Below are 25,543 nucleotides of genomic sequence, written 5' to 3'. Positions count from 1 at the left end.
TGTAGATGGTTGCATGCAAATTCAGATGCTACAGTACATGAGCATCTTTGTCTCTTCCTTGTATTTTATACGTATTATACGTACATAATACGTGTCTAACGTATTACTTGTGGCGTGTGCTCTTCAAGGTTGCATGTTAGCACTACACGCTGGCCCTCAAGGGGGCGGCTTCTCTGGCCCCAGATCTGAAGGAACGTGCACTGGCCCCTCGCTCATTTCGGACCTTATTGTGAACGCCTCCCGGCTGCCATGGAAACCAGCGCCCAGCCGGATCAATGGGCGCGAGAGTGAAATGTTCGGCGTTCGCGCAGCTAATTGGGCTGTTGATGTTTTGCATATCACGCTCAGATCATTTCTGCACGTGTTTATGAAACAACCTGTTTTGCACAAATTGAATTAGACCAACGAGAAGCTCGGAATGTCACAGCCCTCGTTCGACGTGCTGCCATTCGGGTTTTATCATGGTGATCGTCTGTTAGCTCCTTGACTGTCGCATTCGTTCCCAGACCGTAGACGAGAGCCCAGTCGAGGTGTTGTGACAGGGGACATGGGCCGAAGAGCGCCGGTGGCCAGGAGAGTCTCAGGGCTCAGGAGCCAACAGATGGTGGCTTCGGTGTCCCTCCTGCGAGGCGGAGGAGTGCGGAGCGGCCAGCTGTTTCTGCGCCGAAGAGGTGAGAGGAGAAACACGGACTGAAGACGCGGAGGAGGAAGGGAGAGGTCAAGAAAAATAAAAAAGACTTGCTAACAAAAGCATGAGCAACGCGCCGAGGCCCTGCGATAGAAGGGGATTGGCGAGGAAGACAATTTCTCTGATTGGGTCTAACTGTCCTTGGGTGCTAGTAGCCTAGTGGGTGACACACTCACCTATGAACCAGAAGACCCAGGTTCAAATCCCACTTACTACCATCGTGTCCCTGAGCAGGACACTTAACCCTGAGTGTCTCCAGGGGGGGACTGTCCCTGTAACTACTGAGTCGCTCTGGATAAAATGCTGTAAATGTAAAATGTCCTTGTGCCTCTGTGACCCCACTGGTGGAGCGGTTCTGGTGTTGCACCAGGACTCTTCATTGCCGAAAGTGCTGAAGCGTTTCCTCCAACCAGGAGACTTTTCCTTGTGACGGGAAATGAGCGAGCAGAAAAACAGACTGGCCGCCGTTCTGTTTCACCGCGGACCTGGACGAGTCCTAAAGGGATTTTACACTCCACCGTTAAGGGGACGCACGTCCAGATTAATTTCAGGGGGTATCAGAACCCATGAATCACAGTTGCCGTGTGAAATATCTTACTACTGTCTCCATGGGAACAAATCCTCCCTTCTGCTTTTCATTTTGTCCCATGTCTACTGAATGTAGCGCTAACACTTGTCCTTTTTTTATTATGGCACAGTGTGCCATAATTGTCTATTACAAATGGCCTATTATCAACAGATGTTCCCAAAATTCGTGCCTGACTTACGTAAGTGAATGGTTCCCATGCGGAGCGAGACGTGCCTGCGATAACCGTATTTCACCACTGGATCATATCAACATTGGCTAATCCTTATCACCGCACCTCTGGCTCTCCCAGGGCTTATGCAACAGTGCCGGTCGGCACAGAGGGACACTCCATCCATGTTTTCATCCATGTGGAATTGTTGCCTGTTTTCATTTGACTCTCAAGTCTCTCTTTTGCCAGGGGTGTGTTAACAGGTTTTTTTTTTTTTTTTATTCCGGGTAAAGTCAGGGGCGTGGCCAGTGTCATTCCCCGAAATGTTGTTGTTATGCCTGCAAATATCTCTGTCCTCTGCTCGCTTTCTTAGCTTCTGTGGGCAGGTGATGGGAATTTTTTTTTTCTCCTAAGCTCACGGCTTTGGTGCATCAATCAGAGGAATGTGGCTTCAGGGCGCTTCGTGATTTACTATGACCAAATTCTAGCAGCAGCTTGTTGCTTAAAAAGGATTCAGTCATAGAGTGGCACGAGTTTCCATGCCCTCTTCCCCTCGCCGTCAGCTTTTCAGACAGAGTTTCATTAGTTCCATTAGTGCTCAGTTTCTCAAAGCTGAGAATTTTCAAATATTGTGCATTTAATATATTTAAGAATAGAACTTCATATCACAGCTACTCTACACCACCATTAAAATGTCACCAGAATTTAAAAATACTTTGCAGTGCTACTGCCTGAATAAAAACATAAAAACAAAAGTTTTGTTGAATATATTGGTGTTATTAATTGTACGTTATTACCTATACCTGAGCCAGTAATTTTTTTGATCGATACTGTGGTGGAGTATGATCACGCTGTACGTTCTGTATGATTATAAGTGTATTTTGAAGACAAACGTTTCTATTGAGACACAATTGTGAAACTTATTTAGGCCAATTGCCACAGCCTGACCTTGAATGACCCAGGAACGGCTCAACCACAGGATAGTCAGTTGTAAACCCCAGGACCCTCCTGTCATGATCTGATTTGCTTAACAGATCTGTTTATCCTCCTCCGTTTCTCCAAGTTTTAGCACTTTTCGGCATCTGACATTTTTGACACAAAGCAGACTTCCCAGTTCCTGCGCCAACCCAGTGGAGGAGGAATTGTAGAAGTGCGGCTGATGCTTATCTGGGAGAGCCGCTATCTGACTTGTTTTAAAATCTATACGCAGGTACCCCGCTCCATGTTTCAATGACCCGCATGTGAACTCGGTTCTGGAGGTTATTTGGCCTCCCTCCTTCATCTTCTGACATTCTAGTATAAAATCTGATATTATTCAGAATAATAAAAAGAACTCGTATTCATTTTTCCATCCCTGGGAATTTAAGAATGCCTCATGGTTCAGTAAAAATGAGATACGATGGGAGATGAGAAATATTTTGAAATTCTGTAGCACTTCTGTAGTTATTTTATAAATGTTCTGTTTATGGTGTGCATAGGTGCATAGGATATGAAACAGCCACCCAACTGCCCCCCAATTGGTTGGTGTCCATGTTACTGGATCATTTTCTTTAATTACAGGAAGCTCAGCCCTGTGAAGAGATTTCACACACACACACACACACACACACACACCCCCCAGATGGGTGTAATTAGCGTCTAGAACCAGACCCTGTCAAGCATGCCGTTTAACCAAATACCCAGGAAGCGCCATGTTCTGAGATCCCGTGGCACGCAGAAACTCTCATTATACTCAATAAAATGATATTTCCTGAAATACAACATTACCAGCAGCTGATTTATTGTTACAATTTTTTTTTTTTTGGATTAGCGTGGTATTGAACGGAACCTAACCATGAGCTAAATGAAAGTGTAAAAAATGTATTAGCCACTATGATCAGACTTGGCTCTCCAGTAACTGGTACTATGACCCTGTTGTCCCACCGCAATGAGGTGAGGTGAGGAGCGAAGCGCGGAGGCAGCGCTGGTTAGCTCAGCATGGCCCCGATCACCCTGGAGACTGTACTCGTAAAAACGTATTTTCGGATATATATGAACTTTCTAATTCAGTTCCGAAGCGGTTTTCCTGGAGCTGGCACTTGCTTCTCACTTGTTCTTTCTCTGTTGAACAGTGCAAAAAAAACTCTGCCCACGTTAAGCTTTCTTTTCCGTTTTCCCAGGATCCGTCGCCCTCAATGGGATGTTAGTGCGGCAGGCGCGGGGCCGAAGGACTGAAGGAGCATGGTGAGACACCAACCCCTGCAGGTGTACGAGAGACAGCTGTGCTTGTCGTGTCTGACCGGGATCTACGGCTGTCGATGGAAACGGTACCAGCGGTCACATGATGACACCACCAAGGTGAGGGGAGCTTAAATCACCCTTTCGCTGTCAGGCCGTCTGGGGGAAAGTGGGCGAGGACGGGAACGCTAAGAACGCAGGATATGAGAGTCCCATCTGTCTCTCTGGCAACAGAAAACAATTCTGTTCTATTTAAGAAAAAAAAAAGTGAATTTTCCCTTATTAGAACGCATATGTTTGGGGGTGTGATGGTAAAGCCACGGTTCACACAGTTGTGAATGTTCTTGTATTTCAATAGAAATGCATTCTGACATTGGTCCTCAACTGGGAAAAATGTTCTGTAAGCACGTCGTTGTGTTTCTTCATGTTCTCGTTTCTTGGTTCTGTGCACAAGATATCCTCCATATTATTGTTGAATTTAGCTGAAAAACGCCTGGTCCAGACGTCCATGGCGTCAGGTGATCGTGGCATTGTAGCAAGTCTAAAGCTGCCTTCGGACCAAATGCGGTCAAATGCGTCAAAAACGTTGCACGAAAATACGTCACGGCATGCAGCGGTCAAAGTTGACCAAATTTCAAATTTGACTGCGCAGCATGAAACTGTACACTGGTCAGGCAGCCACAGTCACTACTAGCACTGCTCTTTAATGAGAATTTGCATGCTGCCGTCATTATGATATAATATGATAATAATGTAAGTGCCCCCTCCTGTTCAACAAAGCGTCTGATAAATTCTGTGCCTCTTTTTATGCCTCATCCTACACTACGAAACATGTGGTGACAACTATCAACGGCCAAATTTGTCTGTGGCTAATTTAATTGTCATTTTTTTTCTGAGCGATGTTGTCAAATTGATTCATGCCTAGCCCCTGTACTGTTCCTTTTTAATATAAATACACATAATTGTTTAGTACATTCATTCCCTGATGGCATCAGCCCCCAAAGCACCTGCGTCCCATTGGATTATAGATATGTTAAATGCTTGTTTAATCTACTGGACATGTCCGTCCATATGCTGGGTCTTGGTCCTTGTACAAGTGATTTGTCACCGAGTCCTTTTCCTTAATGGGCCACTTGAGTAAAATTCGAGTCTTAATTCCTCTCTTATGGGTGAACACACAAGCTATAACCATAGTGCCGGGAACGTTCCGAGGGTGTCTATATTGCAGCACGTGTAACAGATATTAATAAATGCGGGTGTGCTACACACATGTAGGCGTTGTGGCTGTTGTGCAAGCGTGGTCAGGTCTTCGGTGTTGTCAGAAGAGCGTGAGAAGAGCGATGCTGCCTTCCTGGGACTCATCGTGCCAAGCCGCCAGCGAAAGTGCTTCTTGCTCTGAAAATCGCTCTTGCTTCAGCCTAAAAAAAAAAGGTCGGTCAGCAGAGGGTTGATTTATGTACAGCAGCAAGGCAGGAGAGGGCGTGGTCTACTACATCCATCAGCATCTGGAGGGTAAATGTTCCCCTTCCAAATCTAAATGACCCAGAATCCTTTGCAGCTCTGGACGAACGGATGGCGAATGAAACGCATTGACCTGATGAATGCAAACGATATGGATTTTCCACAAAAATTCGATGGGGTGGAATTTGAGCTGCCAGTCCCGTTTCCTGTTGAGTGCCGCTGGCCTCCGGTGGTGCAGCCCCGTCAGCATTTCCAGCTCGGCTTTGGCTGTCAAGCTGCGATACGGCTGACCTGCCGAGGGAAGCAGCCAATCAGCTGCCCAGTCTGGTATCCCCGGTGTGTACGACCTCAGGCTGCGTTTTTCCCCTGCAGAAGTACATGCTCGATGCGTCTCAAAAATGCAGCAAAAGGTTCTTATAACGCACTTCGCACAGTACTGTTCTCCGATCAGCGCAGGACTCGCAACCCACCCAGGACGCCTTGTCAATACTGCAGGCTGCTATTTTTATCGTGCCCTTTGTTGTGGGGGTGTAATGCAAGAGTCTCTCAGGGGATGTTTTACATGTCTTTAAAACAGCTCGCTGTTCTCCTGCCAACAGGGGGATGTAGGAGGGATCGGATCCACCACGCTTCTCAGAATTCAGACCTGGACCGGAAAAGCCGGTAGGGAGGTAGTAGAAGACCCAGGTTCAATACCCACCTGCTACCATCGTGCCCCTGAGCAAGACACTTAACCCTGAGTGTTACCAGGGGGGGGGGGACTGTCCCTGTAACTAGTCACTCTGGATAAGTGCGTATTGTAAATGTAAAAGCCATGGGAGAAAATGGATGGATATTCGAAAGAACCAGATTCATAATTTTACAATGAACTGAATATTTTATTGTGAGAGTGTGAGCATATGTTCCAATTCCAAATTTAAATTCTTAGATTTATGTAATTTTTAATAGAATAGTTTCAGAGGGAAATTTTTGTTCCATCATCCCCCCCCTGGCCTCCAAGGTGATCTGGAGTGCGTCCGGCCTGCCCGATTTAATCCTCGCCGGCTGTCACCAGGCGCTTTTCTCCCAGAATTCCCCACCGGCAGCGGGACGTGTTTACACACACAGTAATTGCGGGTCTCGACAAAAGAACGCATCCGCACAGACTTGCCATTAAAGCCTTAAACATTCCTTAGGAATGCTGAAAGAGCCCAGTGTTTTGGGCAACAAGGTCTTCATGAGAATGTGACGTCCGGCCGTCAGCATCGTCTCAGCGGAAGTGCTTGTAAGCAGAATCCGCATGGACGTGTTTACTATCCCACTGTGCTGTTTTTGGGGATACATCAGTGCTGCGGTTAGCATGTTTGCTATCACGACCTCCAGTGTTTACCTCTGTTTTTTTTTCTGCCCCATATGTACCCCCGATGCACAGTTTTATGGTACAATACCCTTCTTGTAGGCCGTAATTGACCTACTCTGGACTATGTTGTTCACTCTCATCTGGCAGAGATGTCTATGGATGACAGATTTTTGCTTGGCACCTGCCTTCCAGGTAAATTAAATTTTATTATGGCTTCTAGTATATCAGTGTCATCAGGAACATTGGCCCTAACATGGAGTTCAGGTAGAACATTTATTTCCAGTCCAGTTGATTCCTGGAACCTTGTCTTAAAGGTACCCTCACATTTAATATTTTTTTTTGCTTTTATATCGGTCTTAGTGACTTATATGGATAATATTGTCTATCTATTTCATGACATAACAGCGGGGTGCACTCTTCATTAATTTTCAGCCATGGATCATACAACTGGATGAAAAAAAGATTAATGCCTGCTTTTTTATGTAGTTGGTGTTTACTAATTCTGTGACATAGTCGCTGTCTTACAAAGGTGACCAATCCTCATGTGACGTGAGTGAAAGTAATAATTATGAGCCATAAATATACCCACTAATCACTGTGTTGCTTTGGGGGTTTTCAACTGACTGAAAATGCGACAATATGGGTACAAATATCTAATGAAAGACTTGCATAAGCTGCTTATTCCTACCAAAAACAAGTCAACAACAAGGAAACAGTCACTGAAAGCTATAACTATAGCAGGAGAGATGATGTGACAAAGACCAAAGTTGCAAATATCTATGACGCGGATTGATGTCGTAGTAAATCTTTTTGGTGACCAGCATTACCGCATCCAGTGCCCTATAATTTGTCCTTGGAATAAACCCACAGTGGCAGGTTTTGTTTTGCAGAGGATGCGACTCATATTTGCTCAGGGGCACAGTTCATCAGTAGTGCGTGTGTTGATGAGTGGATAGTGCACGATGGAACAAAGTAGATATAGATGAAACCCGCACACACAGAAGTGTAGTAATGTTCGTACTGCATGTACTCATTCACTTCATCAGTTTTGGATCTAAATAACGCGCCTGGATAGGATTTCATGTTCGCCTATCTCTCTGAATTCGCGTTGGTTTGACAGACTGGATCCGGTGTTACATCACCCCAGTGGAATCTCTTCTTGAATGCCTACAAAATTATGCTTAGTGGCAAGAGGAGCTCTTCCTTAGAGTTTGAAAATATGACTTGAATGATCGATATTTGCAGTTGGCTCAGGTTCATCTCAACAATGCACCTCAGAATGTCTCCGGAAATTTCCAGTTGTTGTGTGTGATGGCATTTTTATTGGTCGGCACTGAGTTATCTGATGGGGGGAAAAAACCAAACGCATAAACAAATCCATTATGAGATCAGGCTTCTAAGAATGAAGGTGTGATTTGCTGATAAAATGATCCAATTTCTTGTAAGGAAGCGCTCTGAATTTGATTTAATTGATATATGTTTATGTGGCAGTAGTTGATATTGAAGGATATTGAAAATCACCCCTCTGGTTATTTCTGTGATGTGATTAAAGTATATAAATTGTGCTGTATTTTTCACACATTTACCCTCTGGTTTATATGCATGCAGTTTTAGGAGAATCATTCGAGACCCTCCGTTGACCCTGTTATTCCACTGTTTATAGAGCCATTGCAGTCAGTGTGGTTTAAGACTAATGCCGACAGTCTAACTTACGGCACTGCAGCTCCCGTGTTAAGCAAGGAGCGCCAACTCCCATAATACATCACGATTGCGTGCGTCAGGAACGTTTCGTTTCACTGCTGATTCAGCATCCAGCACTCGTTTGTTCACAAACAAAAGTCTGACCCGGCTGTGTTGTTTGCACGACCGAGCCCGGTGAAATGAATCTGCTGTCAAAATCCCACAGTGACCCTTTCACCGGCAGTCTGCTGTCATGTGTGATTTTTTGCAAACCACTTGCCATCTCTAGGTGAAATGTTACATGCTTATGGAGATGGGGGGGTGTGCCCTTGTGTTGTGATGGAGTTCTGAATGGCATCCTGGGAGCGAAATGCGCTGAAATCCACTGGCGTGATCTACGGCGCGCGTCCCACAGAATCCGGTCTTTCGTCACGGCCTCATCTCGGGTTGGCAGGAGCCCCATGAAGGCCCTGAACACATGATCTTCCATGGGGAAATGAGAGATGCCCATCAATGCCAGGTTGTCTGCACACACACACAGAGAGAGAAAGAGAGAGAGAGAAACCCAAACCTGGCTGGAGCTCCATGACTTCTGCCCCTGGTCTAAGCTGCTTTACGCAAATCCTTCAGCCTGTATGTGTTATGGTGACTTTTGGCCTGTTTAGGGACTTGACCTGTCTACAAAAGCTCATTTTTTATGTATAACTGATCCGGATTTGGTTAGTTTTTTTTTTATGGTGAAAGCCATTTTCATTTGGCAAAGCTAATTGGATGAGAAATATTTTTTATATGAATAGTAATGTGAATGTTTTTCTTTATTATTATTTTACATTTACAAAAACAGACAATTATAAGTGAATTAAAAAGTAAACCAGGCAAAAGGATCATTTAAACTAAAACTGACCAATCAGAGTGACAGAAATGTAATAAAGGGAATGTGAGAAAGAGAATTTAAAGACAACACTTGACCCAAAATATCATGCCTCCACCAGAAGCGAGAACATTTTGAGGATGAAGTAGAACGTCTGTATTTAGGGCCTATGCGGTAAAAATATTCAGAGATGCTTGATCCACTTCTGGGGACAGTAGGGGCTCTACCTACGCCAGAGGTTCTTTAACAGCAGCTAAAAATAGCACTAGAAGTGACGTAACACGGCTTATAGCTTTTGAGGTGATGAAGTGAGCTAAACTCTCCATTGATAAGAGTGTCACTTTAATTTCATGCTCTCGGTGACATAGCGTCCCACGCTACCACCTTTTTAAACATTTAAAGGCCCTCTTCGAATGCTAGGGGGCCATTTGTGGCGGTTGATGTAGTAACCTGTGCGTTTTATTTTTCAGTGGGAGTGCTTGTGGTCCTTCATCCTCTTCTGCACCTTCTGCCTTCTGCTGGTCTGGTTCTACTTCTGGTTGGTGGCACACAATGACTACAATGAGTTTAACTGGTGAGTAGTGTCAATCCAAAAACTTTTATATTTAAGTTTTATAGTTCTGTTGACAGTGGTTTGGTTCCAGTCGGAGGTGGCCCGTCGATTCTTCTGCAGATTCATGCAGCTTTAGGTGATGTGACCACTCTGGGGATCGACTAGGATCGACTTTTTGTCCTTCAGAGGCCCTTTCTCCATGCTTCCCATGGCATGCTTCCCAGAGTGCGTTCTTTTCCAACATCTACGTGGACGAGGCCGATCTCCTACCCGGACCGGAGCTCTACTCAGATCAGGCCGCCACAGTCACTATTTTTTAACCAGAATTTTTTTTACCGCCACCAGAAAGTGAAAGTGAAGTGATTGTCATTGTAAAATGCTGCAGCACAGCACACGGTGCACACAACGAAATGTGCCCTCTGCTTTTAACCATCACGGGGGCGGTGCTTTGCTCAGTGGCACCTCAGTGGCACCTTGGCAGACACCGGGATTCGAACCGGCAACCTTCTGATTTCTGGGCTGCTTCGGATTACACAACCTTTAAACTAATTACCCAATTGCACAGCCTTAAGCACGTGCATATCATGAATGCTGGGTGTTGTTTGTTGTCTGAGAATCTACTGCACCTACTGCAACTTGTTTGCCATGTAGCAATAAAAAATATACTATAAACCTGGATTATTCTGCTTAGTCACATTGCACTGCTATTATTTTGAACAATATTGTATATTATGTTTATTACTACTTTATGTGTTTGTTAATTAAATCTTTGTTATTTTCTGTCTTAACTATATGCCTCACACTGAGTCAGGTCTTAAATTTCGTTGATCCTTGAGAACATATTTGGGCGTTTCTGAACAAGTATGATTTAATTGCAGTTTGAACTGCTTACACAGTACACTGTGAAACCATGGTGCAAAACTCAAATTGTTATTTCATTTCAATTTGAAAAGGAAGTAGAAAAGTGATAGTTGTAGGTGAAGCCCTTGTGTGGATAGGATCAGTAACATCACTTAAACATCACTTTCCTCTGAAATTGGACTGGACGTTTGAAGGTCACAATCCTCTCCAGTCTCTGTTCGTCTGTTTGCACATCGATTCAATGTCACCCACCGCCCCCTGGCCCCCGCCGTGGTGATTAGAGTCCGTGTCCTGCTCGTGCAGCGGGCATCTGTATGGGTCCTTGGCTGCTGGTGACCTCCTGATGGCATTCCATCCTAGCCAAGGCCCATTCCAGTGGAATTCCTGATAAGGCCCTGGAATGTAATTAGTTTCGAGGTTTCGTGATGTGACCCCCCCCGGGTTTCGTATTTTGTCTGAATTCACAGAGAACCTCTAAGCGGGGGTGCTGCTTTAGATCATAATAAATGAAGGATTATTGTTTTTTTTTTTTTTCCCTTTTTTTCTGTGCTCTGTTATGCTGACGTGGAGGAGAACTGGTCAGTCTGGACTCTGGAAAGGTTTAGAGACATTTATCTATTGCAGCTCAGCCTTAATTGTGTCTTTTGCACCGTGATCATCTTTATTGCATTTCTGAGATCTCCTTCCTGCACCATGGCACTAAAGACCACCGGGACAGAGCCCCAATTATCTCACTTATCTCCTGCTCTGTGATTGGCCAAGAGCTGCCAGCCTGGCTTCTTTTCTAACAGGGCTTGTTGTGTAACGTCTTCACCCCCCCCCCCCCCCTCTCTATGCTCTACAGGTTTTTATATAACACATCAGGGGAGTGGAGCGATGGGACCGTGCCAATTGTCGCCACCACCGCCGCCGGCTTCGCGTACATCACACTCCTCACGGTGCGTTTTTTTTTTTAAGCAGGTTTTATCTTATTAAAAAAACTCTAGGTTTAAAGAACTCTTCAGTTATAAATAATCTACACTGATTAGTACTACAAATACAAATCCAGCTATATAATGTAAGTAAGGATTTACCAGTTATAGGTCTTTTTTTTTTTTTTATAGGTGGCAAGGACTTTTTTAATAACTGGTATTCCAAAGAATTTAAAACAAAGCCTGGTTCGTGTAGCTTTTAAATGCTAAAATAAAATGTCTGCAAGGTGTGATTTTGCATGTTGTTGCTGGATATGATATAGAGAAACCAGTTTGGTACAACATGGTCTCGGGTCATGAATAATAGGGTTATCTTGATAACATTGCATGGTTTTCCCGGCTTGGGCAGAGCACAGAATACCTGTCCCTGCGCTGATTTTGTTTCTTTCTTTCTAGGCTCTAGCACTGTGTCACATCGCTGCGGGCCAACAGCTGAACCTGCACTGGCTCCATAAGGTTTGACAGAAAGTCTCTGTTTCCTCATAAAACACATATCTGCAGCCAGGCCCGGTTTTATCCAAAAACCAGCTGGCCTTGTGTTAGAATGCAGCCTAGTGAACGCTTTCACAGATGACATTTTGCCCTGAAGGGGCTGGTGTTTGGATGTTGTTTTCCCATGATGCAGCAGAAAGATAAGGAGAAGGAAGAAACAAATCTCTTCAAAGTGAGACTGACGTCTGTCTGTCTGTCCTCTCAGATCGGAGTGACCGCTGCCTTGCTGACCACCATCGTCGGGGTCATATCTGTTAGCCAGATGTGGGGGGAGGAGTGGGACGTCATCAGAATGTCACTGCAGGTCAGTGAGGGTCACCTGGTTCCAGACACACACTTGTACACAGCTGTAACACACACTGAAGTGTATGAATAATACCAGTGTTGTACACTGTAGACGCTGTAATTGACAGTAATATAAGGTTTATAATCATTGGATTTTGGTTGCTTATGAATTATGGTGTGATTTGTGTGTTGTCAAGGCGACTGGTCCCTTCCTCCATATTGGTGCTCTGGTGGCTGTCACAGGGCTGGCCTGGCTGGTGGCAGGACAGGTTGCCCGTGCAGAGAAAACCAGTAAGTAAGCAGCCGTTGTCCTTTTCCGTCCTTGCAGAAATGCTACGTCCATCTAACCAGTCAAAGGTCAAATGGCAAAGGCGACTTTAATAATTAATGTGGCGTACATGAGATCACCATTTCCCTGACATGACAGAGACGCGCTGGGTGATGCTATTTCCTTCAGTCCGATCTCTTTCCATTGATCACCTGGCATGGCCGCTGATTATCAGATACAGGGAGGTGTCCTGAAATTCCTTCGTTTATGCATATCACCAATGTTAATGATTGATTAGCTTATTGGATTAGTGAGTGGCTGCTTGACCTCTGCCCTTGTCTCTCAGGGTTTCAGGTGCTGCTCGTGCTGATCTACCTGTTTGTGCTGCTCACGCTCTACCTGGTCCCTCTCTCCATCACCTCCCCCTGCATCATGGAGCGGAACCTTCTCAAACGGCGCCCACAAATATTCGGCTACCAGGGTGCACCAATGGTGGGTGATGAAGGCCTTTTTATGGCTTTTATTCATGTGTCGTGAAGAAGTGAAACCTTCTGCATCTTTCTCTTAAGGCTGTTGATAGGTGTGTGTGCAAAAATCCCTGTCTGGTTGAGACATGCTCGCAGAAAGGGGGAAATGTGTGTACATCAGCTGGGAGATACCCTCTGGGTTTGGCCTTTTTGCAATTGATTTTTTTTTCCCCGTCCAGCTTACAAAAACAAGTCAGTGCCTCTGCAACATCATGTACCGATAGTGTTATTGATATAATTCCCTCTGTTATTGATCTAAGTCATCCAGGATATATGACTGGCGGTAATTGAACCAGCTGACCTTCTTAAGGGCCTGATTGTGCACAAATAAAGAGCTGCTATGTAGCTCCAAACTGCAGCGTGAAGGAATTAAATTTGATATTTAGCTGTTTGTGTGCTCTACACAGATGCATGTAGTATTTGTGGGTCTTAGCAGTTAGCCAAAACCTGAATGTGTTTTTTTTTTTTTTTCAGTCAAGCTACAGCATGATCAATTCTGATGGGGTTAATTGTACCAAAAATTCACTAGAGGGCAGATATTGAGACTCACCTTCACCTGTAACTGAAGCTGTAACCTCCTCTCCTTTATTCTCCTTGGGCAAAGGCCAATTTCAAAGCAACTCCATCAACTTCTCAAAATATGGTGCACATTCTGAACAGACCCTGGAAATGTATTTGCATCATCTAAAGTACAATAATGACTATTTTAAAATTTCATTCCTTCTCCCAGCTAATACAATAGATTAACTAATGCTTCCTCGTAAATGCTACAGTTCACAGTGTTTTGCAGATTGCATTTGTTTGCACTACTTAAAAAGCTGGAAAAGTCTGGCCTCTACAGCAGTATATTTCCCCACTTAATACAACACAGTACTTTATTCCATGCATTACTCCAATCGGTGTTGCTGTTTCCGAACCACTCTTTTCAGTGTAATAAGAGCCCTTCTGCATCCCTGGAGGCTCTCAGTGATTCCTCTCCATTGTAGTTGTACATGGGGGAGGATTTACATTTTCTTTCCACCCACAGCCGTTTATCAGCCACAATCCTTGCCATGGATGTCTTTTTTTTTTTTTTTTTTGATGTATAATGAATTTGGGAAATAAAATTTTCTGATCTGATTCTGGTTACTCTTGCTCTCCCAGTTGGCGCCAGAGAATACAGCCCTGTCCTTTCAGAGAGCCCTGAGCCTCAACATCAGTGGCCTGGAAGCCCACGTCACCGTCAGGTACCCAGACATGTCATGTCACAGAACAGCAGACTGTTTCATGGAATTGCTAATTGTTCAGCTAAGCCACTCCTCCACTTCTCCTTACTATCGGCGTAGTTCTGCTGAGCTTATAAATCACGGGTTACAGTCCATGGGTTGCCACATAAATAACCAGAACCTCAGTAGATCCAGCCTGACCATGTAGCTGCTGGTGCAGTCTGTTGTCATGTTGGTTCCAGCACAAAGACCATGATGGAACCAGCACGTGTCACTGCAGGCATTAAGTCCGGTTCCTGTGCTGTTATGACAAAGTGCTGTGCTGTACAATGAGGTGCTAATAATAGCGCGTCCTGCTCTGCAACCTTATGGGTCCTCATGGATGTCAAAAGGCTGTTTCACAACCCACAGCTTTGTAGGCAAGTTTTATTATGGTCATACCACTTTTTACTCAAGGTATGTGTGTGTTTGTAGCTTTGACGGTGTGCCATTCCTGATGCGTGACCGGACTCTGAGGAGGACAACAAATGTACAGAAAGTGTTTCCAGAGCAACAACTTGACGATGCTTCCTTCTTCAATTGGACTGATCTTCTGAGGCTCAACGCTGGGCAGTGGTTCCTCAGGGTAAAGTGTTGTCTAACAGTCTTAAAATCCCCGCTGCTTCCTGGTCGGACATGTCCTTCAGAGCCCTTCCTGGCAAGAACACACATGTGCATGTGTCCAAGTTCCAAGTCTGTATTGCCATTTAAGCAATTTATAGCATTGGTGAACTTTCCAGGGCAGAAAAATAAATAAAAGAAATACTCCATTTAAAACTAAAATAAAAAGCGAGTAAAGTCCAAAATAGTCCATAACAACAAAGCAATGTTTTTCCAGTCATTCATACGTCATATTGCACTTGTTCCTTATCCAATGTCAACTTCGAGTGTGTTATATTGTAAACAGGAACATGCACTGGGTCAGATTGACCACTTGGCAGGATTCAGCATGTTAATGGCTGAAGGATGAAAACTGTTTTCAGTTTCCGGCTTGGGCGGATGTAATAGATTGCTGACATGGTGTTAAACTTACGTTTAGATACTTGTGTGTCTCTCTTTACTTTACTTTACTTTATTTTCCAAAGCGACTTACAAGAGGAAGACACCAGCAATTCTCGTTCGATTTCTATAGATTTCGAATTTACAAAATCCTGATAAGGCCTAACTTGTTAGAAAAAGAACATGCTCGAAAATTGTAAAGTGCTAGACGAAGAAAAACATTTTTTTTAAAAATGTATTTAGTGCTGTGTGTATGCATGTGCGTGCGTAAGTGTTAGATTTGTCTGATATACTTTTGAAATACTTTCTCTCTCTCTCTACAGTATAGTGTGTGTGTCTCTCACTGAAGGCATCAAAACTATGAATGAACACATGTGGAGTTATGTACTTAACAAAAAAAGGTGAAATAAGTGAAAACATGTTTTATATTCTAGTTTCTTTGCTCTGATTACTGCTTTGAACACTCTTGGCATTCTCTCGATGAGCTTCAAGAGGTCGTCACCTGAAATGCTTCTCCAACAGTCTTGAAGGAGTTCCCAGAGGTGTTTAGCACTTGTTGGTCCAGCTCACCCCAAACCATCTGGATTGGGTTCAGGTCCGGTGACTGTGGAGGCCAGGTCTCCACTTTTTGTTAAGTACATAACTCCACATGTGTTCATTCATAGTTTTGATGCCTTCAGTGAGAATCTACCAACGTAAATGGTCATGAAGATAAAGAAAACACATTGAATGAGAAGGCGTGTCCTTTTGGCCTGTACTGTATGTATATAGCCTGTCTCATTTTTTTCTCTTTATCTGCTGCAGGATGATCCTTTCTGGACCGTTCAGTCCCTGCCGACTAAGGACCTGCGTCAGATACGGAACCAGAGTGTGTGCAGCCTGGAGCGGATGCTGCACCTGGCTGTCAGCTCAGACAGCTCAGTGCTTCTAACGCTGCGCAGGCCGCCACCGGACCACCCCCACCACCACAGCTGGATCAACGACACCCTGGATACCATACGGCTGTCCGGAATCCCACAACATGCGGTCAGCGGGCGTCCGGGGTGATCAGGGTTTCCAGTGCGTTTTTTCTGCTTAGTTACTCAGAAACGATCATGTTGCCCGTTGTGGTGCAGGTGATGTGGGTGGAGGACCGGGACAGACAGCTGGTGCGCAGGGTGGCGCCGGGCTTCCAGCAGACGTCCACGAAGAAGCAGCCAGCGCCGGCGCTCCACCAGCAGGGGGTCAGCAGACTGCTGCTCCGCTACAATCAGCTCAGCGGCCAGGACCTTCGGTGGGTTCCTCGTCTGACGTGCTCCCCTGCAACCCTCACACAGCAGTCCAGTTCCACCCGTTCATGGTGTGCATTCATTTACAGTGAGTTCTCCAGCAGCAACATCAGCACGACTGTGTACAGAGTGAATGAGCTGTGGCTCTACTCCCTGCTGTGGTGCGCTGGGGTGACCTCGGTCTCCTCTGAAGCCCCCCACATCCTCAGAAAACTGCACTCGCCCTCTTGGCTAATGGTAGGTTGTGTCACAGTATGGTGTGTGTGTGTGTGTGTGTGTGTGTACACAGACGGTCTATCCCAAATGAGACTCGGGATGGTCAACAGATTTACTAACAACCATCTGTCGTCTCTGTGCCTCTTCCTGTTTGCCCCTCGATATGATTTTACTGCCCCAAAACTCAGATTTAAGTTCATACACTGAATGTTTTTGGTTCAGGACGTTGTAGTATGATTATGAATAGAATAAAATGTATTTTAATAGAATTCTGAATCGTACCTGCAAACAAAACATTGTAAATGTGTGAATCACAGCGTTACCTTGTGATAGAGTGTCACCTAGTGGTGAAAAGCCCTAATCTGCATTTTCTTCCCCCCCCAGAGCCCGGAGCAGTATGGTTTAATCTGGATCACTGCAGACCTCGTCTCCTTCGCTTTAGTCTTGGCAATATTTATATTCCAAAAGTAAGAAGCATTTTTAAATCCACCCAAGTTGACTGTAGTCAGTGGTCTGAACGAGTGGGCATTTGTGCCCAGTCAGCAGATTCAGAGCCATCCTGTGACTGGCTTTTACTCCTCTCTGTCCCGGTTCCTGTTATTGAGGACATCTGAATATCTCTCTCTGTCTCTCTCTCTCTCACTCCATACATAAATCTATATCATTGTTAATGATTCCAGTCAGATTCCCCTGTCTCTGTAACAGCCAGAGAAAAACATGTTTTTTGTTGTGCTGTGTTCGTACCCGTATTAATTGAGCACATTTAATCGTCTAATTATTACACTTGTGCTTGAATTACATTCATTTACTGACACGCACACAGCAAATCTGAGGTCTGGTTCATCTCTTTAGTCAGAGAGGAAGTAGATCACGAAAAAACAGCATCCTTGGCTAGATTGTGTAAGAATTGTATGACCTGAATGTTCACAGTTCAGGTTATTTTCAGATATAATAATTTAAAGAAAGATCAGTCACCTGATCCATAATCACAGCCTGTACACAGTAAGATGTTGAAGGACGCCTCTCAGGCAAGTGTACGGTCTAGTGTTGTCTTTGCAGAGACTACATGTTGGAAGCCATTTTTGAATCCTAATTGGATGAGCAGCTTGATGGTCGGGGGCCGGTTGTTCTGCGAAGTGCTGCTGCTTGTCTGGCTAAATAACTGATCTGTTTTCTTTCCTCTGCCTTTTCCCCTCCTTTTTTTTGCTTCTCTTCTTGTTCCTCTTCCTCTTCCTATTCCCTCTCTCTGCCTGGTGTGCATGCCCCTGTCCTGCTGCATTCTGGTCTCTCAGCTTTCACATGATCAGGTAACTTGGCCGCCTCCGCGGACCCATGATGCTTTTCTTCCCCGTCTCACTCACGCCGCTTTACCTTTCTAGCTCTATTTTTCTTTCTCAATCTCTCTTTCTGTGCATATATATATTTATATGTAATTTCTCTCTCTTTTTACTCATCTGTGTATTTCCTCCTTCAATTTCTGAGATTGTCTGCTTTCTGCTTTATTTTTAAACTTGAGATTTGCTTACATTCTGCTCTGTTCCCCCACTTTTCACCAGTGCAGCAATGTCTTTACTCGTTGGACTTCTGGACTGTAAATTATTATGCATGCATCAATATTGGTATTAGAATTACTAGAATGGCTAGGTCAGGATTATTTGCAGTAGGCGGGGTCGGAGTCCTTCACCTCTCGAGGGTCCACCGTTAGAACAGCACTTACTGCTTATTAGGGATGGTCAATATTCCAATAATGTGTTTTTTTTTTTTTAATAAAAATCAGCTGCAGGGTGAGATTCGCTTCCTTTTACATATTCCTTTATACACATGTTAACACGGACTTATGGATTTCACTGAGCGTAGTGGAAGCACCTGATCATGTGGCCACGTGTGACCTCCTGAAGGTCAGAGATGTCGAGGGGGGGACTCATGACTAAACATGCTGACTGTGTGTAGGTGGAGGATGAGTGGGATGCACAGCTACAACCCTGAGCAGATTATGCTGAGTGCGGCAGTGAGGAGGTCCAGCCGTGAGGTCAACATCATGAAAGAGAAGCTCATCTTCTCTGGTAAGTGTGTGTGTGAGAAAGAGTAGTCCTGTGTTTTGGACCTCATCTTCTCCACCTTCCACCACGTCCCCATCTGATGTTCTATCTCCTCTCCGAGCTGCAGGCCTGTCGCTCCGTTCCCTTCTCTCCATGTCCATCAGCACACTACTCTTGACACCGGCGTTCCCAACCACAGCCTCCTCCTCTTTCAACTTCTTCTCTCACCTCCTCCCTGGACCTCCTCCCTTACTTCTCTGTCATGACCGATTGGATACTGTAGAGTTTTGGAAACACCACATCTCTTGCCTTGTTACTGACGTGTGTGTGTGTTTCACCTGTGTGCCCATGTTTTTTTTCTGTGTGCGTTTACGCAGTGATGTGTGTGTCCAGAGCTTGTGTGTTCCACTCATGGCATGTTGTATCTGTGTGTTGTGTGTGTGTGTGTGTCTGCATGTCTGTAGCCTGCCTCTCTATGAGTGTCTCTGAATGTTCCCAACCCCAAAGGTCGGCTGCAGTAGAAAGCTCACGCTGGGTGTGAGCACGTGACTCCTGCTCCTCGTCTTCAGCCGAATCCTTCCATTCATCCATCCATCCACCCATCCTCCACTCCATCCCTCACTTTTGCCTGCCTCTTGTTGCCTGCCATCTCCTGTTGGAAAGCATTCTGAGTGTTCGCTCGCTAACGGGCCTCATTGCTTGCAGTGGGGAGGTGAGTGTGAGTGTGAGTGTGAGTGTGTGTGTGTGTGTGTGTGAAATGAAAATGCCCTATTCCAGTACTGACTTTCTGTATTTTGAACACGTTTCTGTGATTTGTGATTTTTGATTTATTGTCGGGAATATTTGAGATATTTGCCATAAATAATAAACATAGTAAACATAAATACTACTTTATATGTAGGTTTGCATATATTTAAGTATCAAATGTATATAAAATGTTCATTCAATAAGTGCTGGATTAAAGCAGGTTTTAAGAATTTAAATTACAGTACACTTCACATTGTAAGAATAACTGGTTGGAGGGACTCTGGAGGAATTCATGGGTTGTGTGGTCATCTTGGTCATAGGTGGGCTCGCTGGCCACCCCCATGCAATATGAGGAAGTGCTGAAATGCACACTACTGTGAGCAAATCTGTGCTAATGATATTACATAGCAAAAAAAAAAATATATATATATATATATGTATATATGTGTGTGGAATCAGTCTGCACTGCATCTCAGGGTTCACACTCTTTCACTCTGGAGGGCTGATCTGGTGGTGGTAGGTTATAGTGTGGCGTATTGGTCCTGTGATGACCCCTTTTGACCCCGGTTCAGTCTCATGGAAGATGAAAGACTGGGAAGCCCGAATCTGCACTTTCCCATGATCTCTCGAATGACTCCTGTCCATGTTCGTCCTGCAGAGGTCAGCAACGGAGTCGGCTCCACCGAGGACACGGACTTCGACTGCTACACCAACCGGGGCATCGCCCACTGACCGCGGGCAGCCGGCCCTGACGTACCCACTGAGCAGCACTTGTGTGGCACAGCGAGGACAGGCTCGTTTCTCCCATGGTCCTCTGCGCTGCTCACTGGCCAATGAACTGCTGTAAATCAAACGGGCCCCGCCCAATATTATGTACATTTTACAAATGTTTTATTTCCCCCGATGCTTTTATCATTTTAAGACTTGTTTATTACATATTGTGAATTTCTGGTTTTACTTGGTGCAAACGTTGCACTGTTTCTAAGTGTTGCCCTGAAGCATGCATATAGTTAATATATTTTTTTTATTTTTCTTTCTTTTTTTTTATTCTGCTGAGGAATAAATTTACAGTGATTTGTGCTGCTACACTCAACACTTGAGTCTGGGAATCTCCGTCTTTACTGCCTTGTGTCTGAACCCAACAAGAGGAAAATAAAGCAGGTCTTGCCTCTGATGTGAAGTGATGATTATTTAATATAGTTCTGTGCATAGGAGCATAACTGTACTGAAACTAAGACTTGAATATTCATGAATTTGTAATAATTATTATATTATTTCTTTTTCTTTTTTTGGACCGTATATCCTGATGTGATTCTGCTGGGTTCTGCGTGATTCCTGTAATATGACGGAATTAAATCAGAACTGTAGCCAAATGATAAACGGACCACTGTTGCCTCTTTAAATTACTGAACCAACTTGATGTGTATGCAGGTGGTTTTGTCACTCTGATAAATTAACAACATGCATCACTAACGCTGGAAATGTCGAATGTTTATTTACATGAACGGGGTCCAGTAAGAAAAAAAAATATATAAAAATCCATTTTCCTTTCTGAACGTTTCACTTGACTCTTTCCTTCTAACAGAACGCAAGGCAGCGCCGCAGAACTTTGGCATGACTTCAGTGGTCTCATTTATGAAAATGACAAAAATGCTGTATTAAATTAGGTTCCTCCTGATGACAATGTGGCAGAAAAGTATAATACACGATATTGTGGCGTTCTGGAGGGACACCCGACAGTCTTGTAATTGCGCACACACACACACACACACAAAAAAAGGATATACAGTCTCTTAATTTTGGTCCTTGCATAAACCATCTACAAAGCAGACCATCAGTCCGAGGAGAGAGGACGAGAAACGCTCCGTTAAAGTGCAGGACGTGTGGCTGGGCGGCGAAGCTCCTCGCGTAAACCAAACCGAGCGCTGTGCATAAATAAATAAATACAACATAACAGGTTATTATTATTTATCTATCTCGCCAGTAACTGGCCTCCGTCGCGTGGTCCTCGACCAGTGGGACGAGCCTAAACCTAACCACTTTAGTACAGTTTCGATATCTGACGCTTGTGTTCCGAATGATACATGCTCTGGGTTTCTTAAGTGAGGAACATGATGAAGATGCCGTACGTACTATAACCACGATGTTCAGAAAAACCGACAGTTCATCTAATCTGGCCTGTGCTGGGAGAGCAGCAGCGGTTCCCTTGAAGAAACCGCGAGTAACAAAAACTCTGGATTTACGGTAATCTGTCTTCACCTTCATTAACTGGATGGTTAAATTAAAAGAAAGAGTGATAAATGAAGTCAGTGAAGTCATGACGTGGCCCAAATCAGCTGAAGTTGGTTTTTCGTAGGTGCCGGTTGGGGATCTCCATGGCGCTGACCTGCAGGGGCCAGGAGCCCCCCATGATGCCGGCCTGAATGGCCACACCGGTCACCACTGCCAGGTCGGGGTCCACCGACGTGTTGGGCTCCTTCCCGAAGAACTCGCTGATGATCTGGCGAATGCGCGGGATTCGCGTGGATCCACCAACCAGAACGATCTCGTCCACGTCCTCCTTGTTCAGGCGGCCTTCAGCCAGCACAGTCTCTATGGGGGCAAGGATCTTCTTGAAGAGGTCGGCATTAAGGTCCTCAAACAGGTCCCGTGTGATGAGCTCCTGGAAGACGACCTTCTCCTCCTCAGTCTGAAGGTGCAGCGGCACTCGGACCTCAACACTGGGCTTGGAGGTCAGGTTGAGCTTGGCTGCCTCTACTGCGAGCCTAAGTTGGTGAATGTCCTCCTTCAGGGTGGGCTGGATGCCGTGCCGCTGCCGGACCCTCTCCGCGACGTACTGGAACAGCCTCTGGCTGAAGTCCTGCCCACCCAGCTTATTGTTACCTAAAGTGAGAGAGGAACAGATGAACCAGAAGAGCCGTGCCGGTGACGAGGTGGAGATTGAACGGTGATCTACCTGCCATGGCTCTGGTGAGGAACATGCCCCCCTGCTTGTTCAACAGAGACACGTCCAGGGTGCCCCCACCCAGATCTACCACCAGCACGTTGAACACCTCCACCTTGTGCAGCCCGTACGCCATTGCAGCAGCGGTAGGTTCGTTGATGACTCTCAGGATTTCAAGGCCTAAACGCAGCAGGAACACTGTTAGATCATGGACTTAAATGTGCAATGAGGACTGGAGCAGAAGAACCCCTGGTAGATGCACATTTAAGGAGCAATCTGAACTAAAGTATGTATTTTTGGTATTTGCAGGAACATATGCTGGTAGTAGCCTAGTGGGTAACACACTCGCCTATGAACCAGAAGACCCAGGTTCAAATCCCGCTTACTACCATCGTGTCCCTGAGCAAGACACTTAACCCTAAATTGCTCCAGGGGGGGACTGTCCCTGTAACTACTGATTGTAAGTCGCTCTGGATAAGGACGTCTGGTAAATGCTGTAAATGTAAATGTAAATCCAGCTAGTTTTGTTTTGAGAATCTGGCTTCTGCTCTACACTCATTCTGGACGAGCATTTCCTATAAAACGTGTGTGAACGTTCTCAGTCATCCAGGTCATCCATGGTATTCTCAAAAAAGGTTATTTCAATGGCAGCTGGACTTGTTTGGTTCCTTGACAACGTTTCTCTGAAGGGCGAAACGTTGTCAAGGAACCAAACAAGTCCAGTTGCCATTGAAATAACCTTTTTTGAGATTCCTATAAAAAAATTATTACTACAGATCAAACAGTACCTGGGTATACAGATGAACTGAAATATAGGTTAAATATAACTCATAACCCTACACAACTGGCAAGTAAGGAAGTGGACTCATAACCAAAGGGCCCCATTGGTCAAGGTACCGTCGCCACACGCTGCTCCCTAAATAAAATTAACCCACTGGTTCTCCAGAGTCTCGTGTGATGGGGAAAAAAAAAAAAAAAAACTTTTGCTCTCGTTTTTACACCCAATTTGAAAGCCACGACTGTTGGTGGGGACAAGGGACAAATTCCAGATCTGACCCTATGAGCATCTCTACGCCCATCACCATTTCTAGCCACTGCAGGACCATAAACAGGCTAGGGGAACTCGTATTAATGTTAAATCATCTCCCAAAGTGAAATTTTCACAATAGGGGACCTTTAATTGCACTTAACCCTGAGTGTCTCCAGGGGAACACTGTCCCTGTAACTACTGACTGTAAGTCGCTCTGGATAAGGGCGTCTGGTAAATGCTGTAAATGTAAAGGTAGGACACATTTCGTTGTGGTTTGGATCACAATGACGAAAAAAAAAAAAAAAACACTTTCACTATAAAAGTCCCCAACCTGTCCAAGTTTGCCCAGAGGAGCACATAACGCAAGGAAATGTTTTTCATATCAACATATATTACGATGATGCCGTGTAACAGTAGGTACCAGCAGTCCCACCTGCCAGGTTCGCAGCTCTGACCGTGTAATTTCTCTGCATTTCATCAAACTCGGCCGGCACGGAGATCACGGCCTTGTCGATGGGCACGGCCAGGTGCTTCTCCGCCATCTTCTTCATCTTCAGCAGGAGGCGCGAGCCGATGAACTCGGGTGTGACGGCGAACGTACGATTTGTCGTGATGAGGAACTCTGCACTTCCGTTGTTGTTTACGACCTGGTGAAAAGTGATCGCGTACGTCTCGTGATTTATTTCGCAATGTCAATAATATTCAATAAAGCAGCAAACTTAATAAGAAGAAGGCTTCTATATGTTCTTTTAAGGGATATTTCATATTTTAAATCAATTTACAGAGAATTCTGTAGATGAATAGAAAGCATTTTTCTCAACAATTTCATCAGACTTGGCTTCACCTGCAATTTACCTGAAATGGGTATCGGCCACTCTCCTGGATCAAGGCGTCACGCTCAAACACTTTCCCTATGAACCTCTTGGCGTCATAAATGGTATTTTGAGGGTTGCTGTCTGCCAGGTCCTGGGCCTCGTGCCCGGCATGGACCTCGGTGGCGGTGAAAGACACCAGGCTGGGGATGCTCTGCCGGCCCTCATTATCTGCTATGACCTCCACCTCGCCGGTGCCCGGGTGGAACACGCCCACGGAGCAAAAAGTGGTGCCGAGGTCCAGACCCAGCACTTTGGGCACGGGTGGCGGCAAATACTGCTGACCCAAATAACCAGCCAGGAACAGAGCGAGGATGACCGAGCCTGCAGGGCAATCGGGGTTATCAGAGACCACAGACTGGACAACGTTCCCATTCATAGACAGACCCTTCCTGTCCAGGCGGGGCTTTCACGCACAATAATTACAGAAAGTTTATAGCTGAACAGTCCCCAGACGGTTTCAATTAATCGGATCACTTGCTGTCGAAAACTCACGTCAGAAAGTGAACCATTAAAAACTGATGGTTCCAGTTCATAATGCAAGTGGGCACAACGAGTTTTTTTATTCCAGGTCTCCCAATGTTTACTTATTTGCTACGTTTTTGACGTTCTAGTTTACAAACGGAAGGCTGTGAAACATTGTGAAATAGTTCTTTGCATGAAAAATGTGTGTTTGCAGTAAATGCCCAAGCATTAGATAAAACACGGAATTCAGAAGAGTAAAAATGAGCGGGGAGAGAATTTCGGAATTCATAGTGAGGGTTTGATATTTGTGTCGCTGCATGGTGGTCGCCGGGGGCAGATGTGCTGAAGCCAGGAACTGTACGTGAACATCTGGATCCCGGAACAGACGGTTGGTGCAAAACTCACAGTTTAAAACACTAAACACAGGAGAGCATTAATAACTTCAGTGCAAAATACAAAAACGCAACGGCTCACGACAAGTGGGAAGTCCGTACAACCGTATTGCTAAGGAACTGCTGTGTTAGCTAGCGGGCGGCTAACAAGCTTTAGCATTGGGAAGGCAGCGCTGATTTCAAAAGCGACACTCACCGACAGAGGCTATTTCTCCGGCCATTTAGATAACTGCAACCAAGAAGCAGAAAAGAAAAAAAAACCCTCCTCTCTCCCCAACAAGCCAGTGTACTTTCCCTTGGCTTCCAGTAACCGGTGTTTCGTGACGTGGATACACATGGAGCTACACGTCAGCACATCAGTGTCGTGGGGGCTTCTG

General features: G+C 45.1%; 2 protein-coding genes across 8 annotated transcripts in view; one reads left to right on the top strand and one right to left on the bottom strand.

Moving 5' to 3' along the window:
* The window catches only part of gdpd5b (glycerophosphodiester phosphodiesterase domain containing 5b), a 26,653-nt gene extending 5,638 nt beyond the window's left edge, over nucleotides 1-21,015 (top strand). The window contains exons 2-18 of one of the 6 annotated variants that reach the window (XR_003751630.1): nucleotides 3,585-3,762; nucleotides 9,464-9,567; nucleotides 11,252-11,345; nucleotides 11,775-11,834; nucleotides 12,076-12,174; nucleotides 12,353-12,446; nucleotides 12,770-12,915; nucleotides 14,094-14,176; nucleotides 14,630-14,780; nucleotides 15,998-16,219; nucleotides 16,309-16,466; nucleotides 16,551-16,698; nucleotides 17,062-17,144; nucleotides 17,970-17,984; nucleotides 18,628-18,740; nucleotides 19,224-19,428; nucleotides 20,122-21,015. Coding sequence is in view for 2 of the 6 variants with exons in the window: in XM_029000251.1 (XP_028856084.1) it covers nucleotides 3,646-3,762; nucleotides 9,464-9,567; nucleotides 11,252-11,345; nucleotides 11,775-11,834; nucleotides 12,076-12,174; nucleotides 12,353-12,446; nucleotides 12,770-12,915; nucleotides 14,094-14,176; nucleotides 14,630-14,780; nucleotides 15,998-16,219; nucleotides 16,309-16,466; nucleotides 16,551-16,698; nucleotides 17,062-17,144; nucleotides 17,970-17,984; nucleotides 18,628-18,740; nucleotides 20,122-20,195 (1,761 nt within the window). In the remaining 4 variants the exon portion in view is untranslated. Of the gene's footprint in view, nucleotides 1-3,584; nucleotides 3,763-9,463; nucleotides 9,568-11,251; nucleotides 11,346-11,774; nucleotides 11,835-12,075; nucleotides 12,175-12,352; nucleotides 12,447-12,769; nucleotides 12,916-14,093; nucleotides 14,177-14,629; nucleotides 14,781-15,997; nucleotides 16,220-16,308; nucleotides 16,467-16,550; nucleotides 16,699-17,061; nucleotides 17,145-17,969; nucleotides 17,985-18,627; nucleotides 18,741-19,180; nucleotides 19,429-20,121 lie in introns of all 6 variants that reach the window. The other 5 variants (XR_003751628.1, XR_003751631.1, XR_003751629.1 and 2 more) reach the window with 5 other exon arrangements.
* On the bottom strand, nucleotides 20,934-25,543 carry hspa13 (heat shock protein 70 family, member 13). 2 transcript variants are annotated; one of them, XM_029000254.1, is made up of 5 exons: nucleotides 25,363-25,543; nucleotides 24,293-24,633; nucleotides 23,871-24,084; nucleotides 22,420-22,587; nucleotides 20,934-22,346 (listed from the first exon to the last, which is right to left on the bottom strand). In XM_029000254.1, exons 1-5 carry the CDS (start codon nucleotides 25,385-25,387, stop codon nucleotides 21,796-21,798), a joined length of 1,299 nt encoding a protein of 432 aa, XP_028856087.1. In that variant the 5' UTR covers nucleotides 25,388-25,543; the 3' UTR covers nucleotides 20,934-21,795. The 2 variants fall into 2 exon arrangements, with proteins under 2 accessions (XP_028856087.1, XP_028856086.1); XM_029000253.1 differs by lacking the exon at nucleotides 25,363-25,543 and having other exon boundaries at nucleotides 24,293-25,338.

Source organism: Denticeps clupeoides, chromosome 13, assembly GCF_900700375.1.
Source record: "Denticeps clupeoides chromosome 13, fDenClu1.1, whole genome shotgun sequence".
Classification (NCBI taxonomy): Eukaryota; Metazoa; Chordata; class Actinopteri; order Clupeiformes; family Denticipitidae; genus Denticeps; species Denticeps clupeoides.
Note: the sequence above shows the minus strand (reverse complement) of the source record. Positions and strands in the feature narration are given on the sequence as shown.